Here is a 22066-nt window from a genome sequence, read left to right as displayed (position 1 = left end):
CACAATGGGAAACTGCTGTGGAAAACACTAAAGTCTAATTACGACCTGACTGAATTAGAGGAACAAATTGAGGAAGTCTGGGAATGCTGACAATGTTGTGTCAATGAGCACAATGACGCAATGTCCATGACATCCTCAATCTATTCAGAAGCGATTTGCACCACTGCAAAAACCGTAGCGACAGGCAAAGTCTCCTTAACCATTAGATCTTCTGAACGCAACACCTCCCAACGGACCTCTCCATCTGCAGCAGAATGGATGACAGCATTGTGAATCAGATAATCATTATAGGAGTGCTGGCAGTGAGCACCCACAAATTTACTCTTCCTACCTGGCCCATAGACGTTGGGTACCCACACTTGATAGGGCTGTCCTGGTTTCTTTTGCCACTGGTGGGACTCCAAACAGGACCACCACCACATGGGTTTGCTTAAGGTAGTAAGTAATAAGCAAGTCACACATTTCAGAAAATGACAATGCTTATGAATATTTCAATGGGACAAGTTTTTGAAGCAAATGAAACATTTCAGGCACAACCAATGACAAGAAAAAAGCTTTTTGCAAGGATGGATCATACACCTGAAAAGTTGCAAAATGCTGCTGCAGAAGTCACATGTATATGTCCTAATCTTTCTTTGCTTCTTGTAACGGTGGAAAAGCTGGAGGAGCAAACAGGTGCTTAGGTGGCAGTGGCTGGGGTGCTTTCAGTGAATTTATAAATAATTGACAAAACACATCTAACTGCCGCTGTTGTTTCTCAAGCTGTTGCTGCTGTTCTGGCAACTGAATGCCGGATCCATTTTACTCGAAAAAGACATGCACAGAATGAACAATACTGTCACCAAAACTGTTGGCAACCACTATATGTGCAAAAATTACATCAGCTGATAACTGCATGCCAATAATGATAGGGTTAAAGAAACATTCACACAAGTATTTACCAAACAAGTGCAGAGTTGTGTCACTGACAACCAAATGCACACTGGCAAGGAGCTGCTCTGACTTAAGAAGGTTTGCGTACAGTGGAGAAGATGCAAGTGGATGAGGCACCGCTGGCAGCAGCCCAACATGTTCATAATTGCCAGCCAGTGCACTAGCTACAGACGATGGTGGCATGCTTGCTTCACCTGGCCACCAATAGCGCCAGATACAAACGCTTCAGTAGCTTTAAACATTTTTGTACACTATCTCTGTATCTTCTTCGATTTCATTCAAAATATGTAACTCACATGTAGCCTTTACACTGTTACCTATGCTGCCTTTATATTTGCAGTGCACTTGCCAAAACCTTTAAGCTCTTCTCAGTGATGTAACATAATATCTGGAACAATACTTTCCCACTCATTAAAACATTATTCACAGAACGCTCTTTAAAACACGTTTTCTTTACAAGCCTGTAACATTTTGCTTCCGAACAAATGAACTGGTAGGTTATTGTATAAAATTATTCTGACCATTCCACATAAAATGCCAAGTGTAGTGCTATGCCAGCAAGCTAATTAACATGAGGTTCTGATAGCTTATCTTTCACACCTTCTGTTTTCAGGCATACACAAAGTTTTTACCACCCAGCCTTTCTATGTACCTCCTCTTCAAAGTTTCAAATTCATTTTCAGCCACAGATGCAAACAGCAATTATCAATTATAATGAATGTTGAAATGCTAATGGAAGGAAAGATGCGCCAGCTCTTAGGACTTATCATTTGGTAAAAAGTTTTGACAGTTTACACATGATCCTGGAGAGTCCATAATTCCATTGCTACTGAATTTTAAAGGGAATGGAACACGACCAGCAGCACTCATATCTTCCAGTGACACTGTCATTTGTGCACTTTTCAATAGCAATCTTTATTTTATCCACTCGATACATTACATACACTGTCAACCATCCCAAAGAACAAGTGAAAAGAATTTTGTTATTACTTAATATGGCATATTTTTATTCCGTTCTTCCCCTTAAGTGTTTTGCAGCAGAAAAGAAGTGACATGCATATTGTATATGGGGTCTTTTATGTATTCTTACCTTGATCTGGCACGCATACGAAGAAATTCTTTCTGGAAAACTTTCCAGCAAGTTCTGAAGCAGCATAAAAATCTCTGAGACACCATCCTTAAAGCCTGTATCTTTCACATTTTTCTTTAGAAATGTTAGCACACCAATCTTTTCCGAAAATATTATGGCAAACGCTAGGTCTGAAACATGACATTGGAAAAATCCATAATTTAAAACTTAGTACAACCAAAATACATAATACAGGAGTACTTTTAAATGTGTTATTATGCATATGACATTACTGAAAAAGAGATAGATTAGACCGCCAAAGTAAACGCCTTATTAGCAAACTTCCATTGTCTACAACTTTTTCAAGCACTAGGAATCATTTATCTGAAATGTGTATAATTTTATTCAAATTACATATTCTGCTTTCAGAGTCTTGTAGAACTGGAGTTCCCATCACACTCCCAAATTCTACCAGAAACAATACATTACCTACCTTATAAAATATACAATACACTGTTCATAATACTGCATCATCAACTAAGAGAAAGTTAGGGTTATTATTTCACCAAGGACCAGGTCATTAGAGAAGAAGCAAAACAAATACAGTGCACACACATGTGGGGAGGAAAGCACATGCTGTGTGTATGTGTAATCTAGCTCGAAAAAGGATTCATCCAAAAGCTAGAAAGTTTTCATTCCTGTTTACGTGCCTGTCAGTTAATACCTGTACTTTTCTAAGGATATTGGTTGCTATTTATAACATTAAAATGCTGTCTGCTGCTTTGAAAAACTACATTTTCCTTAGGAAGTATTCATCGCTAGCCCTTACACCGACTCACCAAGTAGTTTCAGTCATTTTCAACTGGAGAATGCAGGAAACTTTTACATCAATGTAATTGATAATCATAGGGGGGTGAGTGAAAGTCCAAAATAGGCACCAGTTTTTATTTCCAATTACTTACATCAGTGAAATTAGTTCCAAATCCATGACAGACAACTGGTGGCCTTTTTTTATACCCATCGCTGCTTGTGGTAGCTGTTAACATTAGTATGCAGGATTTGGATCTCTCCCTACTGCAGCCTTCTTTTGTGGAGACTTTATACACTTAGAACAGGAAAGTCATAATTCTTGGAATAGCATCTGAACACAAAGGTCTTCCAAGAGAGAAAAGTATCAGTTTTTTCAAGTGCAGAGTCAATGCATTTATGTTCCAATGCAATCTACAAGCTCTTTTATTAATGAAATTTTTCCCTCCTCTTATTTGTCTGTTTTGGTGGGAAATGGCTAGAAGTTTAGTTGATGGGGCAGCTGGTTCTCTCAAATACACTTTGTATTCTGTAAATTCTGAAGCAGGAATGTTAAATCAACCACATGAATAGTGTGTGCCCGGTCCAGCAGTTTTGAACCAATGTTTCATTGCTTCCAATACTTCAAGAATAAGGTTCCTCTTGACTGTTGATTGGTTGGTTTAAAAGGGGGGGGGGGGGGGAGACCAAACTAATAGGTCATTGGTCCCTCATTTCGATTAAAATAATTCCACATGGGTGGGAGTAAAATAACGAGACATACAAAACACAGCTGGAAGAAAGGAGAAAACCACAAGAATGATAGAAGGGCAAGAAACACTAAAATGGACAAAATCGGACAAGAAAACCATAGAGAGATGCAAGAAACACGTAGAAGAGATTGAAACAAGAGAGCAGATTACCATGGTTGGCTGACCATGAGAATAAAAAGGAGAAGCCAGCCGCTCTGCAACAAATTAAAACGTCCACCCTAAAAGCACTAGGGTGAAGGACACAGAGGGACAAAGGACATGCGCTAAAACTTAAATCAAATGATAAAACACACCCTCATGAATAAAAGGTAAAACTAAAACTGCTGTTGAGGCATTGTCACCCAACACCAAAGTCAGGGTGCTGGGAAAGTTAAAAGTCCGCTACAGAGCAACTAAAAGTGGGCAGTCCAGCAAGAGGCGGACGACCGTCATTTGTGAGCCACAGCGACACTGAGGTGGGTCCTCGCGACAGAGGAGGTAAAGATGTGTTAGCCACATATGGACAACGAGGGGCCAGCAGATGACAGCTGATTCCCTGTGAGAGGACTGCGTGAAAGACTGCCACACATTCATAGTCTCCTTAATGACATGCAGTTTGTTGTGCGTACTGCTATGCCATTCCGTCTCCCAAAGCCATAAAACCTTGCGGCATAAGATAGAACGCAGGTCAGTTTCGGAGATACCCATCTCCAGAAGCGGTTTCTGCGTAGCCTGTCGGCAAGTTTGCTGCCTGGGATTCCGAAGTGTCCTGGGGTCCACACAAAAACCACTGAATGACAGGACCGTTCCAGGGCACAGATGGACTCCTGAATAGACGCCACCAAAGGATGGCGAATGTAGCACTGGTCGATAGTTTGTGGGCTGCTCAAGGAGTCAGTACACATGAGAAATGACTCACCAGGGCATGAGCGGATGTGCTCAAGGGCACAAGATATGGCTGCCAGCTCTGCAGTGAAAACACTGCAGCCATCTGGCAAGGAGTGCTGTTCAATATGTCCTCCATGAACATACGCAAAGCCTACGTGACCATCAGCCATTGAGCCATCGTTTTAACATGTAACACGTTAGCCTCAGTTGCGAATAGAAACCAATCTTTACCCAGGTTTCAGCCAAAATAATTTGGCCTTCTTCAGAAGCCAGTGACACTAAACTACTGCATGCCAAAGTTTGGCCATGTCAAGTATAAAACTGTAGCACCGTAGTAACCAGTCATAAATCTACATTACTTAGACTAAAGAGAAACAGCAGGTCCCACTGCGCAGACAAGGTCGGTAGGCCATGAGAGCTGCGCTGGAACGAACCGTGGCGAGCAGCTGTGTACCAAGCACCGCTGATAGGTCATGTGCATGCGCACGTGGAAATATAGATACATAACAGTAGCTACCTTTACATTAGGAATTGGATTAATATAACCATTAAAACCTTTAGTGGCATAATATGTAAAGAACTTACTTCTGACGAGAACGATACCCTTATAACAGATTTGGAGCCCATGAGAAAGACTAGCTATTACTCAGCAAAATTATTTCTCAATTTTGAATACATTCCTCAAACTTTATCTGGTGTGGCTATTTACAGGAAAGATCTGTACTATCATGGAGAGTACATCAGTATGACTAAGAATCAGTAAAAGCAACAGCACCTAAAAACTTAAAAGTAAATGAATTTGAATTAACATAGCATTAGTAGCAGTAATGAAGAGAGCATTAAACAAAAGTAGCTTAGGGTGGTTAGAAACTGGATAAGCCTTGCAGAACATACAGGTAATAACTTAACATAATTTAACATGTTAATCATGGTACTAAAAAAGTGTAAAGTTTAGTGTTAGGTTTCCGAGGAGCTTTTTATAAATTTGGTGTATAACATCATAAATACAATGGAACAATGTACATGCACATACATTGTGTCAAATTACATATTCTTAGTAAAACAATGTTTAAAAGAACGAAAGGCAGCAGTGCCTAAATATTTTGCATCTATATATTAAGTTACTGTCCAGGTGTGTTAAACCGAGACTGTCTAACACTGATTAACGAAAGAACAGAAGTTAACCATCAGTATCAGTAAGACTGGGCATGCAATGCCACACTCCTCAATTATATATTTTTTTTTATTATTTTTTTTTTTACTGGCATTAGGTCAAATTTGCATTTAGGCATTTAAACATGTGTTTCTGCTTACAAATAACATTTAATATCAGTGTGATTGGGCGTGTAATGTCACAGTCATAACAAAAAGTCAAGGTTACATTTGCACACTTAAATATACATTTCTGTCTATGAACGAGATGAAGAATATTGTCTCATTAAGATTACTTAACAGCTAATGGCACGATGAATGGGTATGTATCCCATGCTAATGGCATGATGAATGGGTATGCATCCCACAGTCATATTCCAGATTGGATACAAGTATCCAGACTGGCTACAGGTAACAGATAATTAATATCTACAAGTGGGATAAAAGACATCGTTTCACATACGTAGGTGTTAGCAAAAACTTAGCAGCTGATGGTAACAACCAACATACAGACTGACTCTGGTCAAACGTTAATTGCAGGCTGTAAGCTGCTAAGCAGCAGTGCCTAAATATTTTGTACTTAAATAATAAGTTACTGTCCAGGTGTGTTAAACCGACATTGTCCAACACTGATTAATGAAAGAACAGAAGTTAACCATCAGTATCAGTAATATTGGGCGTGCAACGCCACAGTCCTAAATTATATAAAAATACTCAGCCTCTCACCAATAAAGAGAGTTTGGTATCCATAAATAAAGGCAAACGAAATAGGGAAGGGGCAACAGGCAAAATGTTAGGAAGGAGATCTGGAGACTGGTCAGGATGATCCATTTTTTGCAATCCAAAATCTGGGCATTTATAAAAAATGTACTTTTTAAAGTAGAATGTATAATTTACCAATTAAAATAAGGGACACTACGATAGTCCCAACATTAGAAGTTAGTATATGTTTGCACTTAAAACTATATGTATCATTAATTGCCTTTATTACTAAGACTGAAAGGAAAGAAGAGAAGCATGTGTTTTTACTTGCATTCCAACTTGCTGTACCAAGGAAAGACGCGTGGTGCTGATAGCTGCTTATCATTTATACTGCCGCTTTTCACACTCGCAAGCACACGCACGGGAGCGCACGCACGTAAGAACACCCACGTGCACGCGCATTTCATTTCACATACACACAAAAACACACATACAGTGTTTAACAGCTCAGTAGTGAAAAACTGGTAAGCCAGTATGTGTCAAATCTCTGAATAGTACTAAAGAATTATTGACAACCAAATTATTTCTGAATACATCTGTTTCTTGACCATAAATGTATTCTTAAATGTTAAACTGTTTTCAGTGAAAAGAAAACTGCTTTACTCTCAAATGTAGCAATATCTGAGCCACACTATAGTTTTCTGTTCTGCTCCTTTCTTTATCCACTTTCATATGACTGCACTGCTGTGAAGATAAAATGAACACATTAACATAAAAAGGATTTAATAACAAAGAACTGATGCTCAAGATGCTGCATTAAATCTGGTAAATGATAAGTACCCTCACATTGTTCCACTTGGGTGCCTAGTTCACCTATTAAAATAGATGTGCTCAGATATTTTACGCTATCAAAATAGTTAAAAAAGATATGATTTCACTAAGTGTCCACGAAAGACAATATGAGGAGCCATATTTTTTGTCTTTAATGTTTTGCAGTCAAATACAGTTGTCTTACAAAGCTCAGTTGTAAACAAAAAGGTGCAGTTGTATCTGCAGCTTGAAAAAAGAAGAGTGTTCTGATGATGTTTTCTGGTCAACAGTTGAGAAAATGGTAAGAGCTCATGAACCAAATCATTCATTTGATTACAGCTTCAGAGTTAAATGAGCCTCAATTTCACACAAGAGCCATAAACTTCAATAAGTTGGTAGTAGTTCTCACTGAGAAACTAGTGTCCTCTCCTCTGCAATCTGCAGAAGAAAAGTCAATCTTATCTAAATTCCAAGCTAGGAAGAAACTCAATGTGTCTTCTATCCATCTTGAAGCTAATCTTCTTAATCCATCAGTACAAGGTAGTAACTTGAAGCTTATCAAGATGCTTGATGCAATAAACTTTGTTTGTGGCACAGGAAAGAACACTGGACTGAATTTTCAATGCGATAGGATCTGCAGCTGCAATGAAGTTTTTGAATGATTTCGTGATGCCTTCAGCTGTGGTTCTCATTATTTCATGTACAATTTTGTGTCTATATAATGTGTTTTGCAACAACTGCTTGAAAGTAACATGCTCCTAAAATACAAAAATCTCTCTAATTTCTTTTATGAACTTAATATGCAGTCATAGCAGCAAGGACATACACGGCATAATATACTAGTACTATACAATCATCCATAAAATACTTGAAAAATGGCCTAAGGTCGAAATTGTACAATCATACATGAAATAAAGAGAATGACAACTGAAGGCATCATGAAATCATTCAGAAGGCTGGACAAACTTATTTAAGTTAGAGAGAACTTGGCTGATTATAGAGAGAAACAAAGAATTTTGTCCTGACGATGTGTGGGGGAAGGAGTGAGCCCTCATTCTCAGGAAGATAAAAAATCATCATGTACATTCTTTACTGTAGTGGCAAGATTTAAGGTGAACCTGTGAATTGGCAGAAGTTGCCATAAAAATTCCGGGAGCACCAGTTACATCTACTAGTACAGAATGTTCCTTCAGCACTTTCAGACGGAACACAACCTAATCATTTTGATGCCAAGTAAAAACCCCTACTGAACAGTCCAAGCAAAGACAAAATGGAAAGGAACCCAGCAGTCAGTGGTAAATCAGGTTCAGGAGAATCTGAGGCCAAGTCAGAACTCCATAATTCTTCTACTTATGAAGATCATGAAATTCACTGAGAAGAATTTAATTTTTTTGCAGTACTATAGTACAAGTTAAAATATTACCTACAGGCCAGCTCCTTAATATGAACTATACTTTACATCAAAAATTACTTTCAAATTTGAGCATCATTTGCCTCCCTCCCCCCCCCCCCCCCCTTATGTACTAGTACTGGGTTCAATTCCTGGCGAAGTCAGGGATTGTCACCTGCCCCGAGATGACTGGGTATTGTTGTATCGTCTTCATCATCATCATCATCATCATCATCATCATCATCATCATCCATCCACATTACGGTCGGAGGAAGGCAACGGAAAACCACCTCCATTAGGACCTTGCCTAGTACAGCGGTGCGGGTCTCCCGCATCGTTCCCCTATGCTCTATCAAGAAGCATGGAACCTCATTTCCATTTTCCTTTTGTACTACCCCAGGAATTTATTGCATTAAAGAAGTAAAAAGTTAAGTTTACAGAGTCCAATTTATTTCCCCTAATACCTCTCCCCATTCCCTAACTCTCGAGCAGCTTTATCCAACTTGGTTACCCAACCACTAAATAAGTAGTGTTGTAAAACATCTTTTCAAATACAAAATATCAGCTTCACTTTTTTATTACGCATCGCTTATCAACTTGTCTTTAAAATGCACAAATATCCAACCATTTATGAACTTCGGGCATTTGCCCAGGCATTTATCCTGGGAATTAGCCCCAACTTACAAATTCCCAGGCATTTTACATCACTATCAATGGGTCCAGCAACACAGGTGGTCAAGAGAAATGTTTTATTCCACTTTATACACACACATCATGCTGAAGAGTTGCACACATAGTTGCCCTACATTCCTGACATCGAGTTAAGCAATGGCCAGCAGCCAGACAGTAGGCAATGGCCTTGACATCAATGGTGCTCTTCTAGTACTTTTGCAATGGCATTCCTCTGTGGGACAGGCACCCCGAGTAACTCCGGCACTGCTTATGTCCACTATGGATGTGAATGGAGACTGCCATGCATGGGAGATGACCTGCTGCTCGTGTGGCAGGTAACTGGTGATGGCAGGTTTCAATGGCAGGTCAGTGGCCTGTGGCATCAAGTCCCACAAGGAGACTCAATGCAGGTGGCAGCTGGCCCGCCCCACTCTCAAATCCACAACTGCAGCTGGTGGTGCCTGGTCATCTCGTCGTCTAGCCTCGACCTGGCATCACAGAGGTGCTACCGGACTCTGAATCTGTCTCAAAATTCACACCTATTTATATGGCTCTGATGTGCCTTTGTTGCATTATTACCCAGCCCCCAGTTATATACCTAACAACAAGGGTGTTGCTCTGTTGTGACAACGTCCTCCCTGCTGCATCTATTATCACTGCATGGTGCCAGGTTCTGCTGAGCATTGCAAGGCTGTCTCACAATCTTTTTGCATATGTTACTCTGGCCCACATGTCACCACACAGCACTTAGAAGCCCACAGCTGCTACTACAATACTTCATGGTGGCTTTCTGAACAAATTCCTACTAATCTTCCTTACAACTGGGTAGCAAGACTACGCTGGATACACAAGAATCACTGGACAGGCTGACAACACAGAATGTGGGCACGGGAAGTATTAAGCTTACCAGTATGTGGCATGAAATTAACTGGAGCTATTAGAAATAAGGCAAAGGCAGTTAAATTGCTCGCCCGGGTTTCAAAAGAAGTCAGCAATGTAAATTGTTGTGCAGTATACGAACTTTATTTCGATGTCATAATTAATATCTGTATGAATTCTGATTGTCTTCTGTTAAAATATTGGAAAGGCGGACAGTTATCTCGTTATTGCTTAGGGCTCGCTACTAGGTCTCATATCTGTTCTACGAATTATAGTGAAATAATACTTAATTTTATCTTAAATATGTTTTTATTTATTAGTCATGGTTTTATTCCTGTTCATCACTAATGTCTCAACTCTTTGTATATTTTTCAGCCTTTGAAATATGTGGGAATTGGTTGGTTTGGTGACAAGACAGCGTGCCATAAGCTCGCTGTTGTTTACATATTTCAATCGAGCCTGCAAAAAATGTCTTTAACAAAGTCTGGTCATCACCATACTTACTGCGAAACCATTTCTCTGTGAGACACAAAGCCATGTGTCACCAACTAATGACAACTCTGAGCCTGATGCAATAACAACATTAAAAAAGGTATCTCATGATAATAAAATTAATCATGCACAAGGAGAACTTAATAATCATTCAGCTTGTCAAATACCAAGTCTAAATCTATATATGTTATTGCCATTCTTTTGCCGTCAATGTGATGCACCTTTTGTTCATTAACATTTAACGTTTTTTCCTCTACAATTAACATTAAATCCACATCAGTAAATATGATAAGATTTTCTGAGTACACAACAGCAAGGTATTTTGTGCCCACTCGAAAGTGTAATAAGACGAGTGTGAAGAAAGACAGCAAAATTACTAAAATGGAAACTGCAAATAGAAACATAAAGAAGGTCCTAAAAACTTGCGCACACAAAACAACAAAAATCATGTAGGCTGATCTAACACATGGTAAAACAGAAAGAAACTGTGGAAAGAATTAGAAGAAGACAGCAGACAGCTGCAGCTGGCTGGTCACTGGAATAAAAGGGGAACAGCCAGCCATTCTGCAACACACTAAAATCTCCAGCTTAAAGACTTAGGCCAGAGTCCAGACATGCCACAAAATTTTAAAAGCTTGACCACACTTGTCTCGTTATCAGATAAAGTAGAGGACACATGCCATCTAAATTCATTAAAGCCTTCTTGTCACAAAATAAAATGCACTCAATTCAAATGTGGCATACACTGACTTGCACATTACAGGCATCACAGACGGGAGCACTCTCACCAGAGTAAAAAGCCATGTGCTAGGGGACAGTGCCCAATTCAGAGGTGAGTCAGCACCACCACATCATCTCATCTCGGCAGAGTGTCCGGCATGACAATCTCCAAGGCCAAACAGTTAGCTTCACCAAATGCAGTTTATTGTCCATCACTGCCAGCCACTCATCCTCCCATAACTGCATGATACTGTAAGGGAATCAGAGCAGATGAAAAACTGTTTGCCCAAAGATGCTTCATTTGTTCCAAAGGCATCAGGATCACGTGGAGCTTTTCGGAAGAGACAGTATAGGTATAGGGAAAGCAAATCCTGAAGACACGGTCACAGAATACAACCGAACAGCCCGGAGTGTCGCCTTGTTATGAGCCAGCTGTACACACAACTGTAAAACTGTGATACCTATCTAAAATGTTAAGAAACAGAGACTGAAATGTAGAATTGAGAGTGCAATCAAATCTAAAATAATTCCAGGCCTCTGTAAGAGCCAAAGTGGAGACCTGCTCCAACCTTGGTGCAAAACATTAAAACCAGCCATACTCATCTCTAAAAGGAAATCCTTCGCGTGAATCTCATAGGTCTAGTCACTTGTTGTCGAGCATAAAAGAGCCCTTCCATTGGTGACCCAGCAAGAATATGATATGCAAGTGAGTATGGCATGGGCAGTGTCTTATAAGGCTCACACCATAGGAGACTACTTCTGATAAGAAGCCTCAGCACAGACACTTGGCTGGTTCAAAAAGGCCCCAGTGGCCAGCCGAAATTCTTCATGGTGCACCACGACCAACATCTTTAAATAAGACTGTCACACAGACCCATACGCTGTATACCCATTATTAAGATCACACAAAGGCTATGTAAATTTGGAACAGACAAGCCTGATCTACTCCAAACGAATTGTGGCTAAAACATTTTAAAATGTTGAGCGGTTTCAGAGAGCACATTTTCATGGTCCTAATGTGTGGCAACCAAGTAAGTTTTGAGTCGAATGTGAGGGCAAAAACTTCAAAAACTTCACTACGACTTTAAAATTAAGACCAGTACCCCTCACCTACAATTTGGGAAAGTTTAAACTGAACAAGAATGGTTAAGGAGGATGCACACAGACTCCTCAATTGAGAATTTGAAATCCCTTTCTCTGATCATTCTTCCAACCAATGAAGAATCATTGCAGACTTTATGAATTATTTTTTCGAGGCTCAAAGGGGAACAAAAGACAGAAGCTGTCATCAAGGAAGTAATACTATTAATACCTATGGCAAAGCCAGTCAAACTTAAAACACTACCTTGAGGGACACCATTCTCCTGCTCATAGCTACAAAAAGACATCACTGAGTCGATATCTAAAATAGCAGGGTTAGAGGAAGGATCATGCAAAGATGGGAACACCTCCTCAAACAACCCATTCAAAGAGCTAACCGAGGATAAAATACCACCAAGCAGCATCATACGCCTTCTTGATGTCAAAAAATATACACACAAGTTGATGCTGGTACAGGGCTGCCTGATGTGTGGCTGCTTCGAGGAGGGCCAGGTTATCAAATGTGGAGTGATACCTCCTGAACCCCCACTGAAAGTGACTAAGGAGCCACCTGGATTCTAGCAAGGGCCACCATGATGTTCGGATCACAGATTTACTTCATATTTTATACACTTTTATTAGCCCATTAGGACAATATAATGTGCAAGTAGTAAAGTGTACCAGTTAGGCAATTTAAAGTCGCAAGAGAATTTTTGCATGTCAGTGATGTCGTGCAGTCCTGGTAGTACTACTAGACAAAAACTTGAGCACACTCAGTTCTGTCATGGAAGGACTGTGGACACAAAACCAAGATAAACACAAACACATTATACACATACACTCAATGTGAAATACCTAGGGGAAACTACAGCTGTAATTTTTCCCGAGGGCATGCAGCTTTTCTGTATGATTAAATGGTGATGTCGTCCCCTTGGGTAAAATATTCCGGAGGTAAATAGTCCCCTATTCAGATCTCTGGACGGGGACTACTCAGGAGGGTGTCATTATCGGGGGAAACTGAACTGGCATTCTGTGGATCAGAGCGTGAAATATTAGATCCCTTAATCGAGCAGATAGGTTAGAAAATTTAAAAAAGGGAAGTGGACAGATTAAAGTTAGATATAGTGGGGATTAGTGAAATTCAGTGGCAGGAGGAACAAGACTTCTGGTCAGGTGCGTACAGGATTATAAATAGAAAATCAAATAGGGGTAATGCAGGCGTTGGTTTAATAAAGAACAAAAAAACAGGAGTGCTGGTAAGCTACTGTGAACAGCATAGTGAATGCATTATTGTAGCCATGATAGACACAAAGCCTACGGCTACCACAGTAGTACAAGTATATGTGCCAACAAGCTCTGCAGATGACAAAGGGATTGAAGAAATGTATGATGAGATAAAAGAAATTATTCAAGTAGTGAAAAGAGATGAAAACTTAACAGTCATGAGGGACTGGAATTTAACAGTAGGAAAAGGAATGGGGATAAGGAATGAAAGGGGAAGCCACCTGCGAGAATTTTGCACAGAGCATAACTTAATCTTTCGTAACTCACTTGAATCATCATAATCCAGTGATCAATCGATTACAGAGCCTGAATGCTAACAACATGACCATCGCCACCTCATGCTCATGGTTGCAACGCACCAGTGTATCACCGACATCCAAAATTTCTCTTGTGATTTTCTCAAAATTGCCAAAGCAGTATGCCATAATCCTTGTACATTATGTTTTCCTAATGGACTACTAAAAGCATACAAAGTTTGCATTAAATTTGTGATCTGAACATCGTGGCCTCCCCTTTTAAGATCCAGACGAGGCAGTGGTTAACCATCCACTCCGTCTTTCTCACACAACTTGTGAGGGCAACACTATGATAAATACTCAGATATGTTCAGTTCTTCCCAGGTTTTGAAAGTGGAATTAAAATGGCCTCTCATCACATGTTGAGTAAGCAGCCGACACCCAAATGATGTTATAAATGACAAGGAGAATTTCTTTGTTACCCCCTATGAGAAGCTGTAACATACTACATAGGGCCCTATCAAGACCAGCAATGTGCCACAATATGCAACTAATGCAGAATCCAGTTCCCACACAGAGAGGGTTTGTTGGGTTTGTTTTGCTTTATGCGGCAAAAACAACTGGAGCCATATGCGCCCAAGTCAAAATTATAGAACACGAAGACAGAGAGGAGTTAAAAAAGGACTATATGTCAGTCCCATTTGACAGAAGAGAAGACAACTAAAAGCAGGGATGTGCAGAAAGGGCTAAAAAGATACCATACAAAAACGGAGGTCCAAAACTAAAAATTAAATGGCCTTCGCCATACAGCTTTGCCAGATAAAAAGTACAATGCAGTTCACAGCCCGCGCATCATTTGCTAAAATGGCTGATAACTCAGACGGCAAACCATAGCGGGAACAAAAATGATTAAAAAATGGTCATTCCATCAGGAAGTGGCGGGCAGTTAAGACTTGGGCGCAATGTGTACAAAGGGGTGGGGTAGCGCCACTTATCAAATGACGATGGCTAAAAAGGCTGTGCCCAATACCAGGGCTAGTTAAAATGACCTCCTTCCAGTGGGAGAGCCAAGGGGAGGTCGTCCAAAATGATGGGAAAGAATTAATAAGCGAGAGCTTATTCCCGTGAAGGGAGGACGATTGGCAATGCCAAAGGGACACCACCTCCTGACAGACGGCAACAGAGAGATCATCAGAGGGAAAATAGGAGGTAGCGGGCTGAGTTACAAGGACTGCAGCCTTGGCTGCAACGTCAGCAGCCTCATTTCCTGGCAGACCGACATGACCAGGAACCCACAAAAACATCACACTGGCTCCACCAAAAGTGGGCAAATGACAGTTTTCCTGGACCCACTGCACTAAGGGATGGGCAGCGTACAGCACACAGAGATTGAAGGTCAGTGGGTGAGTCTGAGGAGAGGACAGAATTGAAAAGGCTGTGCCGCCGGGTGTTCTCCGTGGCCTGATACAGGGCGAAGAGCTCAGCTGTAAATACTGATCAGTATGATGTAAGCCAATATTGAAAGACACGGGTGTCAATGATGAAGGCACAGAGAGGGAACAGTTGTATTCTTGAATGACATTTCCACTCCACAGCAGAGTGTGCGCTGATATGAAACTTCCTGGCAGATTAAAACTGTGTGCCGGACTGAGACTCAAACTCGGGACCTTTGCCTTTCGCGGGCAAGTGCTCTACCAACTGAGCTACCCAAGCACGACTCACGCCCCGTCCTCACAGCTTTACTTCCGCCAGTACCTCGCCTAAAGTTTGGAAGGTAGGAGGTGAGGTACTGGCGGAAGTAAAGCTGTGAGTCGTGCTTGGGTAGCTCAGTTGGAAGAGCACTTGCCCGCGAAAGGCAAAGGTCCCGAGTTCGGGTCTCGGTCTGGCACACAGTTTTAATCTGCCAGGAAGTTTCAGTTGTATTCTTCATCAGTGATGGAAACGAAGTCTGAACTGCCCCTTTCAGCAGTCACTCTGTGGTGTTGGTAAGCTAAACCCTGACTGACAGGGGTAGTAACTGTGGCAAAATAGACCACCATAGTCCGGGCAGCGTCTTGTCGGATGGTCTGGAGACTTCCATTCCCCATGGAACACTGAGCACCTCCGTCCCACCTCTCCCAACCAGTATGAAGGAGGTAACATAGCACTGTATGGAACTGAGTTGAATGGGAAGATAGCGGGACATTTGTTTTTGGTACTTCAAGCTATATTCTGATTTACTTTTTTATGGGAAAGTAACAAACAAGTTGACTTCTCAGGTGGGAAGTTTAAGATGTACATGAAGGGGAAGCAACTGAGATTCATTTAATAAGATTCCATATTACGCCCAGAAGGTTCTGTGACCAAACTGAAGGACATGTAGTAGGTACTGAATATATGTCACTACAATAAGTACCTACAGAAGAATGAGCAAAATTGGACAAGTGTCATACCATCAAAAAGACACACAATAAGGGAAAGGAAATCATTCACTCATAGTGGACCAACACGGAGGAGCATAGAGAGACATAACAGGAAACAGCATCCACACTAGCTTTCAAGCTTCTGCTTTAGGTAGTGCAGAGGAGCGGGAAGAATAGACATATGGAGGAATAAAGACTGGACAATGGAGCTCATGTAATTGTAGGTACATAAACGTGGCTGAAAACTGAAATTGATAGCAGTGAGACTTTTGGGGAAAATTTAAGTGTATATCGAAATGATAAGCAAAGGGGAATTGAAGGTGATGTATTTGTCGCAGTAGACAAGGTACTCAAATCTGCCACAATAGAAACTGAAGCTGCATGTAGATTGTTTGGTAAAAACTACGTACCAGGGGTTGGCATAAAATGATAATTGAACTCCTCTATTGCCCACCAGGCTTACCTCCTGATGTAACCGAAAACTTAACATAAAACCTCAGTTCACTTGTATGCAAGTTCCCCAATCATACTGTAATCATCAATGAAGGCTTTAATCATTCAACAATTAATTGGAAAATTACAGTTTTGTTAGTAGTGGGCACAATAAGACATTCTGTGAATCTTTACTAAATGCCTTCTCTAAAAACTACCTAGAACAGACAGTTAGGAACCCCACTCATGATGAAAATATATTGGATCAAATGGCAACAAATAAACTAACTCTTTAAGGATGTCCACATCAAAACTGGCATCAGTGACTATGACACGGTTGTGGCAACAATGATTATCAAAGAACAAAGGACAACTAAAACAAGCAGGAAGATACATAAGTTCAGTAAACTAGATAAAAAACAAAGTAATGTCATATCTCAAAGGGGAACCTGAAACTTTCAGCACAGGTCAGGAGCATGTAGAGGAACTCTGGTTCAAGTTTAAAAGAATAGCTGACCACACACTGGATAGATATGTACCCAGTAGCAGGGTTATAATGGGAGGGAACCTCCACAGTATACAGTCACTGTGAATGTAACACATTTGGCTGTCAAGAGAGTAACTACTGTAGCAGAATATCGTCAAATGACATTTCACAAGATCCAAAGAAATTCTGGTTGTATGTAAAGGCTGTTAGTGGCACCAAAGTTAGTGTCCAGTCCTTAGCAAACAAGACAGGAACTGAAATTGAGGGTAGCAAAGCAAAATCTTAAAAGCTTATCTCCATTTTCAAATGATCCTTTCCAAAGGAAAACATAGGAGAATTTCTCCAATTTAATCGTCGCACCACAGAAAACATGAATGAAATAAGAATTTTTGTCAGAGGTGTTGAAAACAGCTGAAATCGTTAAAACTGAACAAAGCTCCAGGGCCCAACGGAATCCCAGTCAGATTCTATACTGAATTTGCAGCTGAGGTAAACCCTCTTCTAACTATAATCTATCGTAGATCCATCGAACAAAAAACCGTCTCCAGTTCTTGGAAAAAGCCAGAGGTCACGCCCATCTACAAGAAGGATAGCAGACGTGATCCACAAAACTACCATCCAATATCCTTGACATGGATTTGTTGCAGAATCTTAGAATATATTCTGAGCTCGAACATAATGAGGTATCTTTAACAGAATGACCTCCTCAATGCCAACCAGCGTGGATTTCGAAAACATCACACATGAGAAACCCAACTTGCATTTTCTCACATGACATACTGAAAGCTTTGGATCAAGACAACCAGGTAAATGCTGTATTTCTTGATTTCTATAAAGCATCTGACTCAGTAGTGCACCTATGCTTATTGCCAAATTACGATCATATGTAGTACGAAGTGAAATTTGTGACTGAATTGAAGACTTTTTGGTAGGGAGTACACAAAATCTTATCTTGGATGGAGAGACATCACCATGTGTGGAAGTAACTTCGGGTGTGCTCCAGGGAAGTGTGTTGGGACCCAGGCATTTTGCAGATGATGCAGTTATTTATACTGAATACCATCTGACAGAAGCTGCAGAAGTATTCAGTCACATCATGATACGACTTCAATGTGGTGCCGAGATTCGCAACTTGCTCTGAAAGTTCAGAAATTTAAAATTGTGCACTTCATAAAATGAAAAAATGTAGATCCTATAATATCACTGAGCCACTGTTGGAATCGACCAACTCATACAAATAGCTGGACATAACACTTTGTAGGTATATTAAATGGAATGATCACATAGGTTCAATCGTGTGTAAAGCAGGTGGTAGACTTCAGTTTATTTATTCAATACTGGGAGAGTGAAATCAGTCTACAAAAGAGATTGCTTACAAACCACCCGTGCAACGCATCCTACAATACTGCTCAAGGATGTTGGACACTTACCAGATAGGACTAACAGGGGTATTGAAAGTATATAGAGAAGGACAGCACAAATGGTCACAGGTTTTCTTATTCACGGCAGAGTAACAGAGATACTGAAGGAACTGAACTGACAAACTCTTTAAGATAGATGTAAACTATACTGAGAAAGTATATTAACAAAGTTTCAAGAACTGGCTTTAAATAATTACTTTATGGATGTACTACAACCGCCTACATATCGCTCACAAAGGGATCATGAGGATAAGATTGGAATAATTACTGCACGCACAGAGGAATTCCAACAATCATTCTTCCTGCACTCCATATGTGAATTGAACAGGAAGAAACCCTAATAACTGGTACAATGGGACATATCCTCTGTCATGCACCTCACAGTGATTTGAAGAGTACAGTTGTAGATGTACACAAAGAGTTGTAGATGAAAGAGACAGTAACAAAGGTAAAATAATGGAAATTCCTGGATGGAGCAATATCTACTCATTGTCCAGTCTTTATTTCTTAATATGTCTGTACTCTCTTATCCTCTAACAGTACTGACAACACGAGCTTAAAAGTTAGCGTGAATGTTGTTTCCTATTATATCTGTGCTCCACTCTACAGCTCACTACAGCCCCTTATTTTGTGTGCTACCTTATCCAGGCATTTCCATTTTTGTTATAAGTCATAAAAGACAGACACACACATTATGTGGGAGGTTTCTGCACTCTGTTCTATGAGTGTGATGAGTGTACAGTGGCAGTACATTCCTAAAGAGACCATAAGCATGTCTTCAGCATTTGCATCTAGAATTAAGTCTTCAGTTCAATCCTCTACTGAGTGCAGCCACCCAACTGCCATGAAGAAGCAGATCACACTCTCCTGCCTGGTGAATGTCATAAATTAATAACCAACTGTCATTCTCCCATCAAAACAGTTAAACCGGTGTGCACATCGTTCCTGAAATGGTTCATAAGAGTAAAGAGTGCTTTAATATACACACACGCACACAAACACACACACACAGACACACACAGACACACACACACACACACACACACACACACACACACACACACACACACACACACACACACACACACACGGCCGCCAATTCCAGCAGTTTGGACTCTAACCAGAATTTACACTGTTTGATTTTAAACAGTACTGCAAGTTGCTCTCATATTTATCCAAGTCATTAAGTAAGAGAATTGCCTAAAATAGTGAAGTAATTTAACTTTTATGGAATTCGTACATGTGAACTATACTGAGATAGAAAAATATTTAGATGAAACTATAAATTAGTCTTGTTTGATGGAACATTAAAAGGAAAGACTCAAGAATACCAGCATATTGCTATTTTTTGGAACTATTTGGTACTTTGAAAGGCCATAATATGTAGGTCAACAAAAGATTCTGCACATAGATGATAAAGTAATAGATTAAAAGATAAATCAAGCTGGTAGCACACTTCCATGGCCGAAGTCGCCAACACAAGCTTGTGTGATGGGGCATGACAAGTGGCTAAGCCAGTTCAAATCCTGGTGGTGGAAAAATTTTGATCACCAATATTTGGTCGGCAAGGGGAGAAGAGGTGATGGTGTGAAGATCCTGATAACCAGACTTTGCGCACATGTCCTGTTTGAAATACCAAACCTAGCCACAGTGACTCACAAAGTGCGGGCATTGATGTGAGAGAGAGAGAGAGAGAGAGAGAGAGAGAGAGAGAGAGAACCAATAAATGCATGTAGTATTACAAATGTTGTAAAGGAGCACATTGTAAATAAATAAATTTAAAAAATCAGGTGGGTATCACTCATGGGCACAACACGCATGGATTGTAATTATATTAGAACCAAAGAAAACTACAACACCAAAACGACACGATGTACCCTGGAAGATAATATTGTGAGGGTCATTCAATAAGTAATGCTCCACTTTTTTTTTAAGTCATTATATACATAGACAAACGTCCCTGTTGGTGCTTCATATTTGATGTTAGTTCTGTATGCTAGTGAAGTTTCGAACCGTTCTGGGTAATGGCAGAGCAACAGATCAGCATCAAAATTATGTCTACTTACAACTAGCATTACAAGTAGTGTACTGTTATTGAATTCTTGAATGCAGAAAAAGAAACCATGGTGAACATACATTAACATTTGTCTGTAGTGTATGGTGATGTTGCAATTGACAGGAGTATAGTTGGGCGATGGGTAAAGAAAGTTACAGCCTCAGGAAATGCAGAAACAGAGCTCCATGTGCTGAATCATGTGGATGCCATTATTCATGCCGACCGGCACATCACAATTTGACAAGAGGCTTTACAGTTGTCGGTCAGCATTGGAAGTTTGTCTGCAATGATTGAGACTCTCAGATATTCAAAGTAGTGTTCACAATGGGTTCAACAAATGCTCACAGTGGACCACAAGATTCAAAGAAAGGCCATTTCATCTGAATTGTTGGAGCATTTTGAGACTGACAAAGAGGCCTTTCTGTCACGGATTGTTACGGGGGACGAAAGCTGGGTGCACCACTTTGTGCCACAAACAGAAAAGCAGTCCATGGAGTGGAATCATCCTCATTCATCACAAAAGAAGAAATTCAAGACAACCCCCTCTGCCGGAAAAGTCATAGTGATTATCTTCTGGGATTGTGATGGCATCATTCTTGTGAATGTAATGCCAAGAGGTCAACCATCAATTCAGAGGCATTTTTGAAGAGACTGAATAAACTCAAGAACAGTTTCCGACGTGTTCCATCGAATGACAATTCAGCAGAAATCTCACTCCAAAATGATAATGCATGCCCACACACAAGTCTGAGAAACCGGGAACACATCACCAAATTGGGTTGAACATCATTACCTCATCCACCCTACCGTCCAGACCTGGCACCCTCGGACTTCCATCTCTTCGGGCCTCTTTAGAGTCTCTGCGGGGAACACACTTTGAAGATGACGAGTGTGTCAGCCATGCAGTGAAAACATGGCTACGCAAACAGGACAAGAAAATTTACCAGCAGGGAATGCATGCTCTTCCACAACGCTTGTGTACGGCCATAGAACGTGATGGAGACTACGTAGAACATTAGGATATGGACAAGACATGTTGATATATATTGTCACCAAATTCTGACTCTTAACAATAAACATATTCTGAGAAAAAAATGTGGGGCGTCACTTATTGAACGACCCTCGTATTAGTAGAAACAATGGATCTAATAACTGGTTTTGGGGACAAAGTGCTCTGGAAAACTGGAGCAGTCCCAGGAGGTTGAGAACCTAAAGTTACCAGCAGCATGACTCACTTTAAACAGACAGGATTTAAGATTGCAGATGTTTAAGCAAAATGTAAATAATTTAGAAGTAAAGGACTTATCAAACAGCAGAAGTAGTTACTCATCAACAGAAAAATAAAAGAGAATAAAATATTTGCTAGCATTAAGAAGAAATCCTTGGACACACATCAGACGGCACAATGTAGAGAACTTTCTTC

The 22066-nt window shown here is 40.4% G+C and overlaps 1 protein-coding gene across 1 annotated transcript in view; it reads right to left on the bottom strand.

Moving 5' to 3' along the window:
* The window catches only part of LOC126167810 (DNA-dependent protein kinase catalytic subunit-like), a 540256-nt gene that overhangs the window by 481288 nt on the left and 36902 nt on the right, over window positions 1–22066 (bottom strand). Inside the window, exon 2 of the mRNA XM_049920510.1 lies at window positions 2024–2193. Within this exon, the coding sequence (XP_049776467.1) occupies window positions 2024–2089 (66 nt within the window). The 5' untranslated portion in view covers window positions 2090–2193. The remainder of the gene's footprint in view (window positions 1–2023; window positions 2194–22066) is intronic.

Source organism: Schistocerca cancellata, chromosome 1 (genome assembly GCF_023864275.1).
Source record: "Schistocerca cancellata isolate TAMUIC-IGC-003103 chromosome 1, iqSchCanc2.1, whole genome shotgun sequence".
Lineage (NCBI taxonomy): Eukaryota > Metazoa > Arthropoda > Insecta > Orthoptera > Acrididae > Schistocerca > Schistocerca cancellata.
Note: the sequence above shows the minus strand (reverse complement) of the source record. Positions and strands in the feature narration are given on the sequence as shown.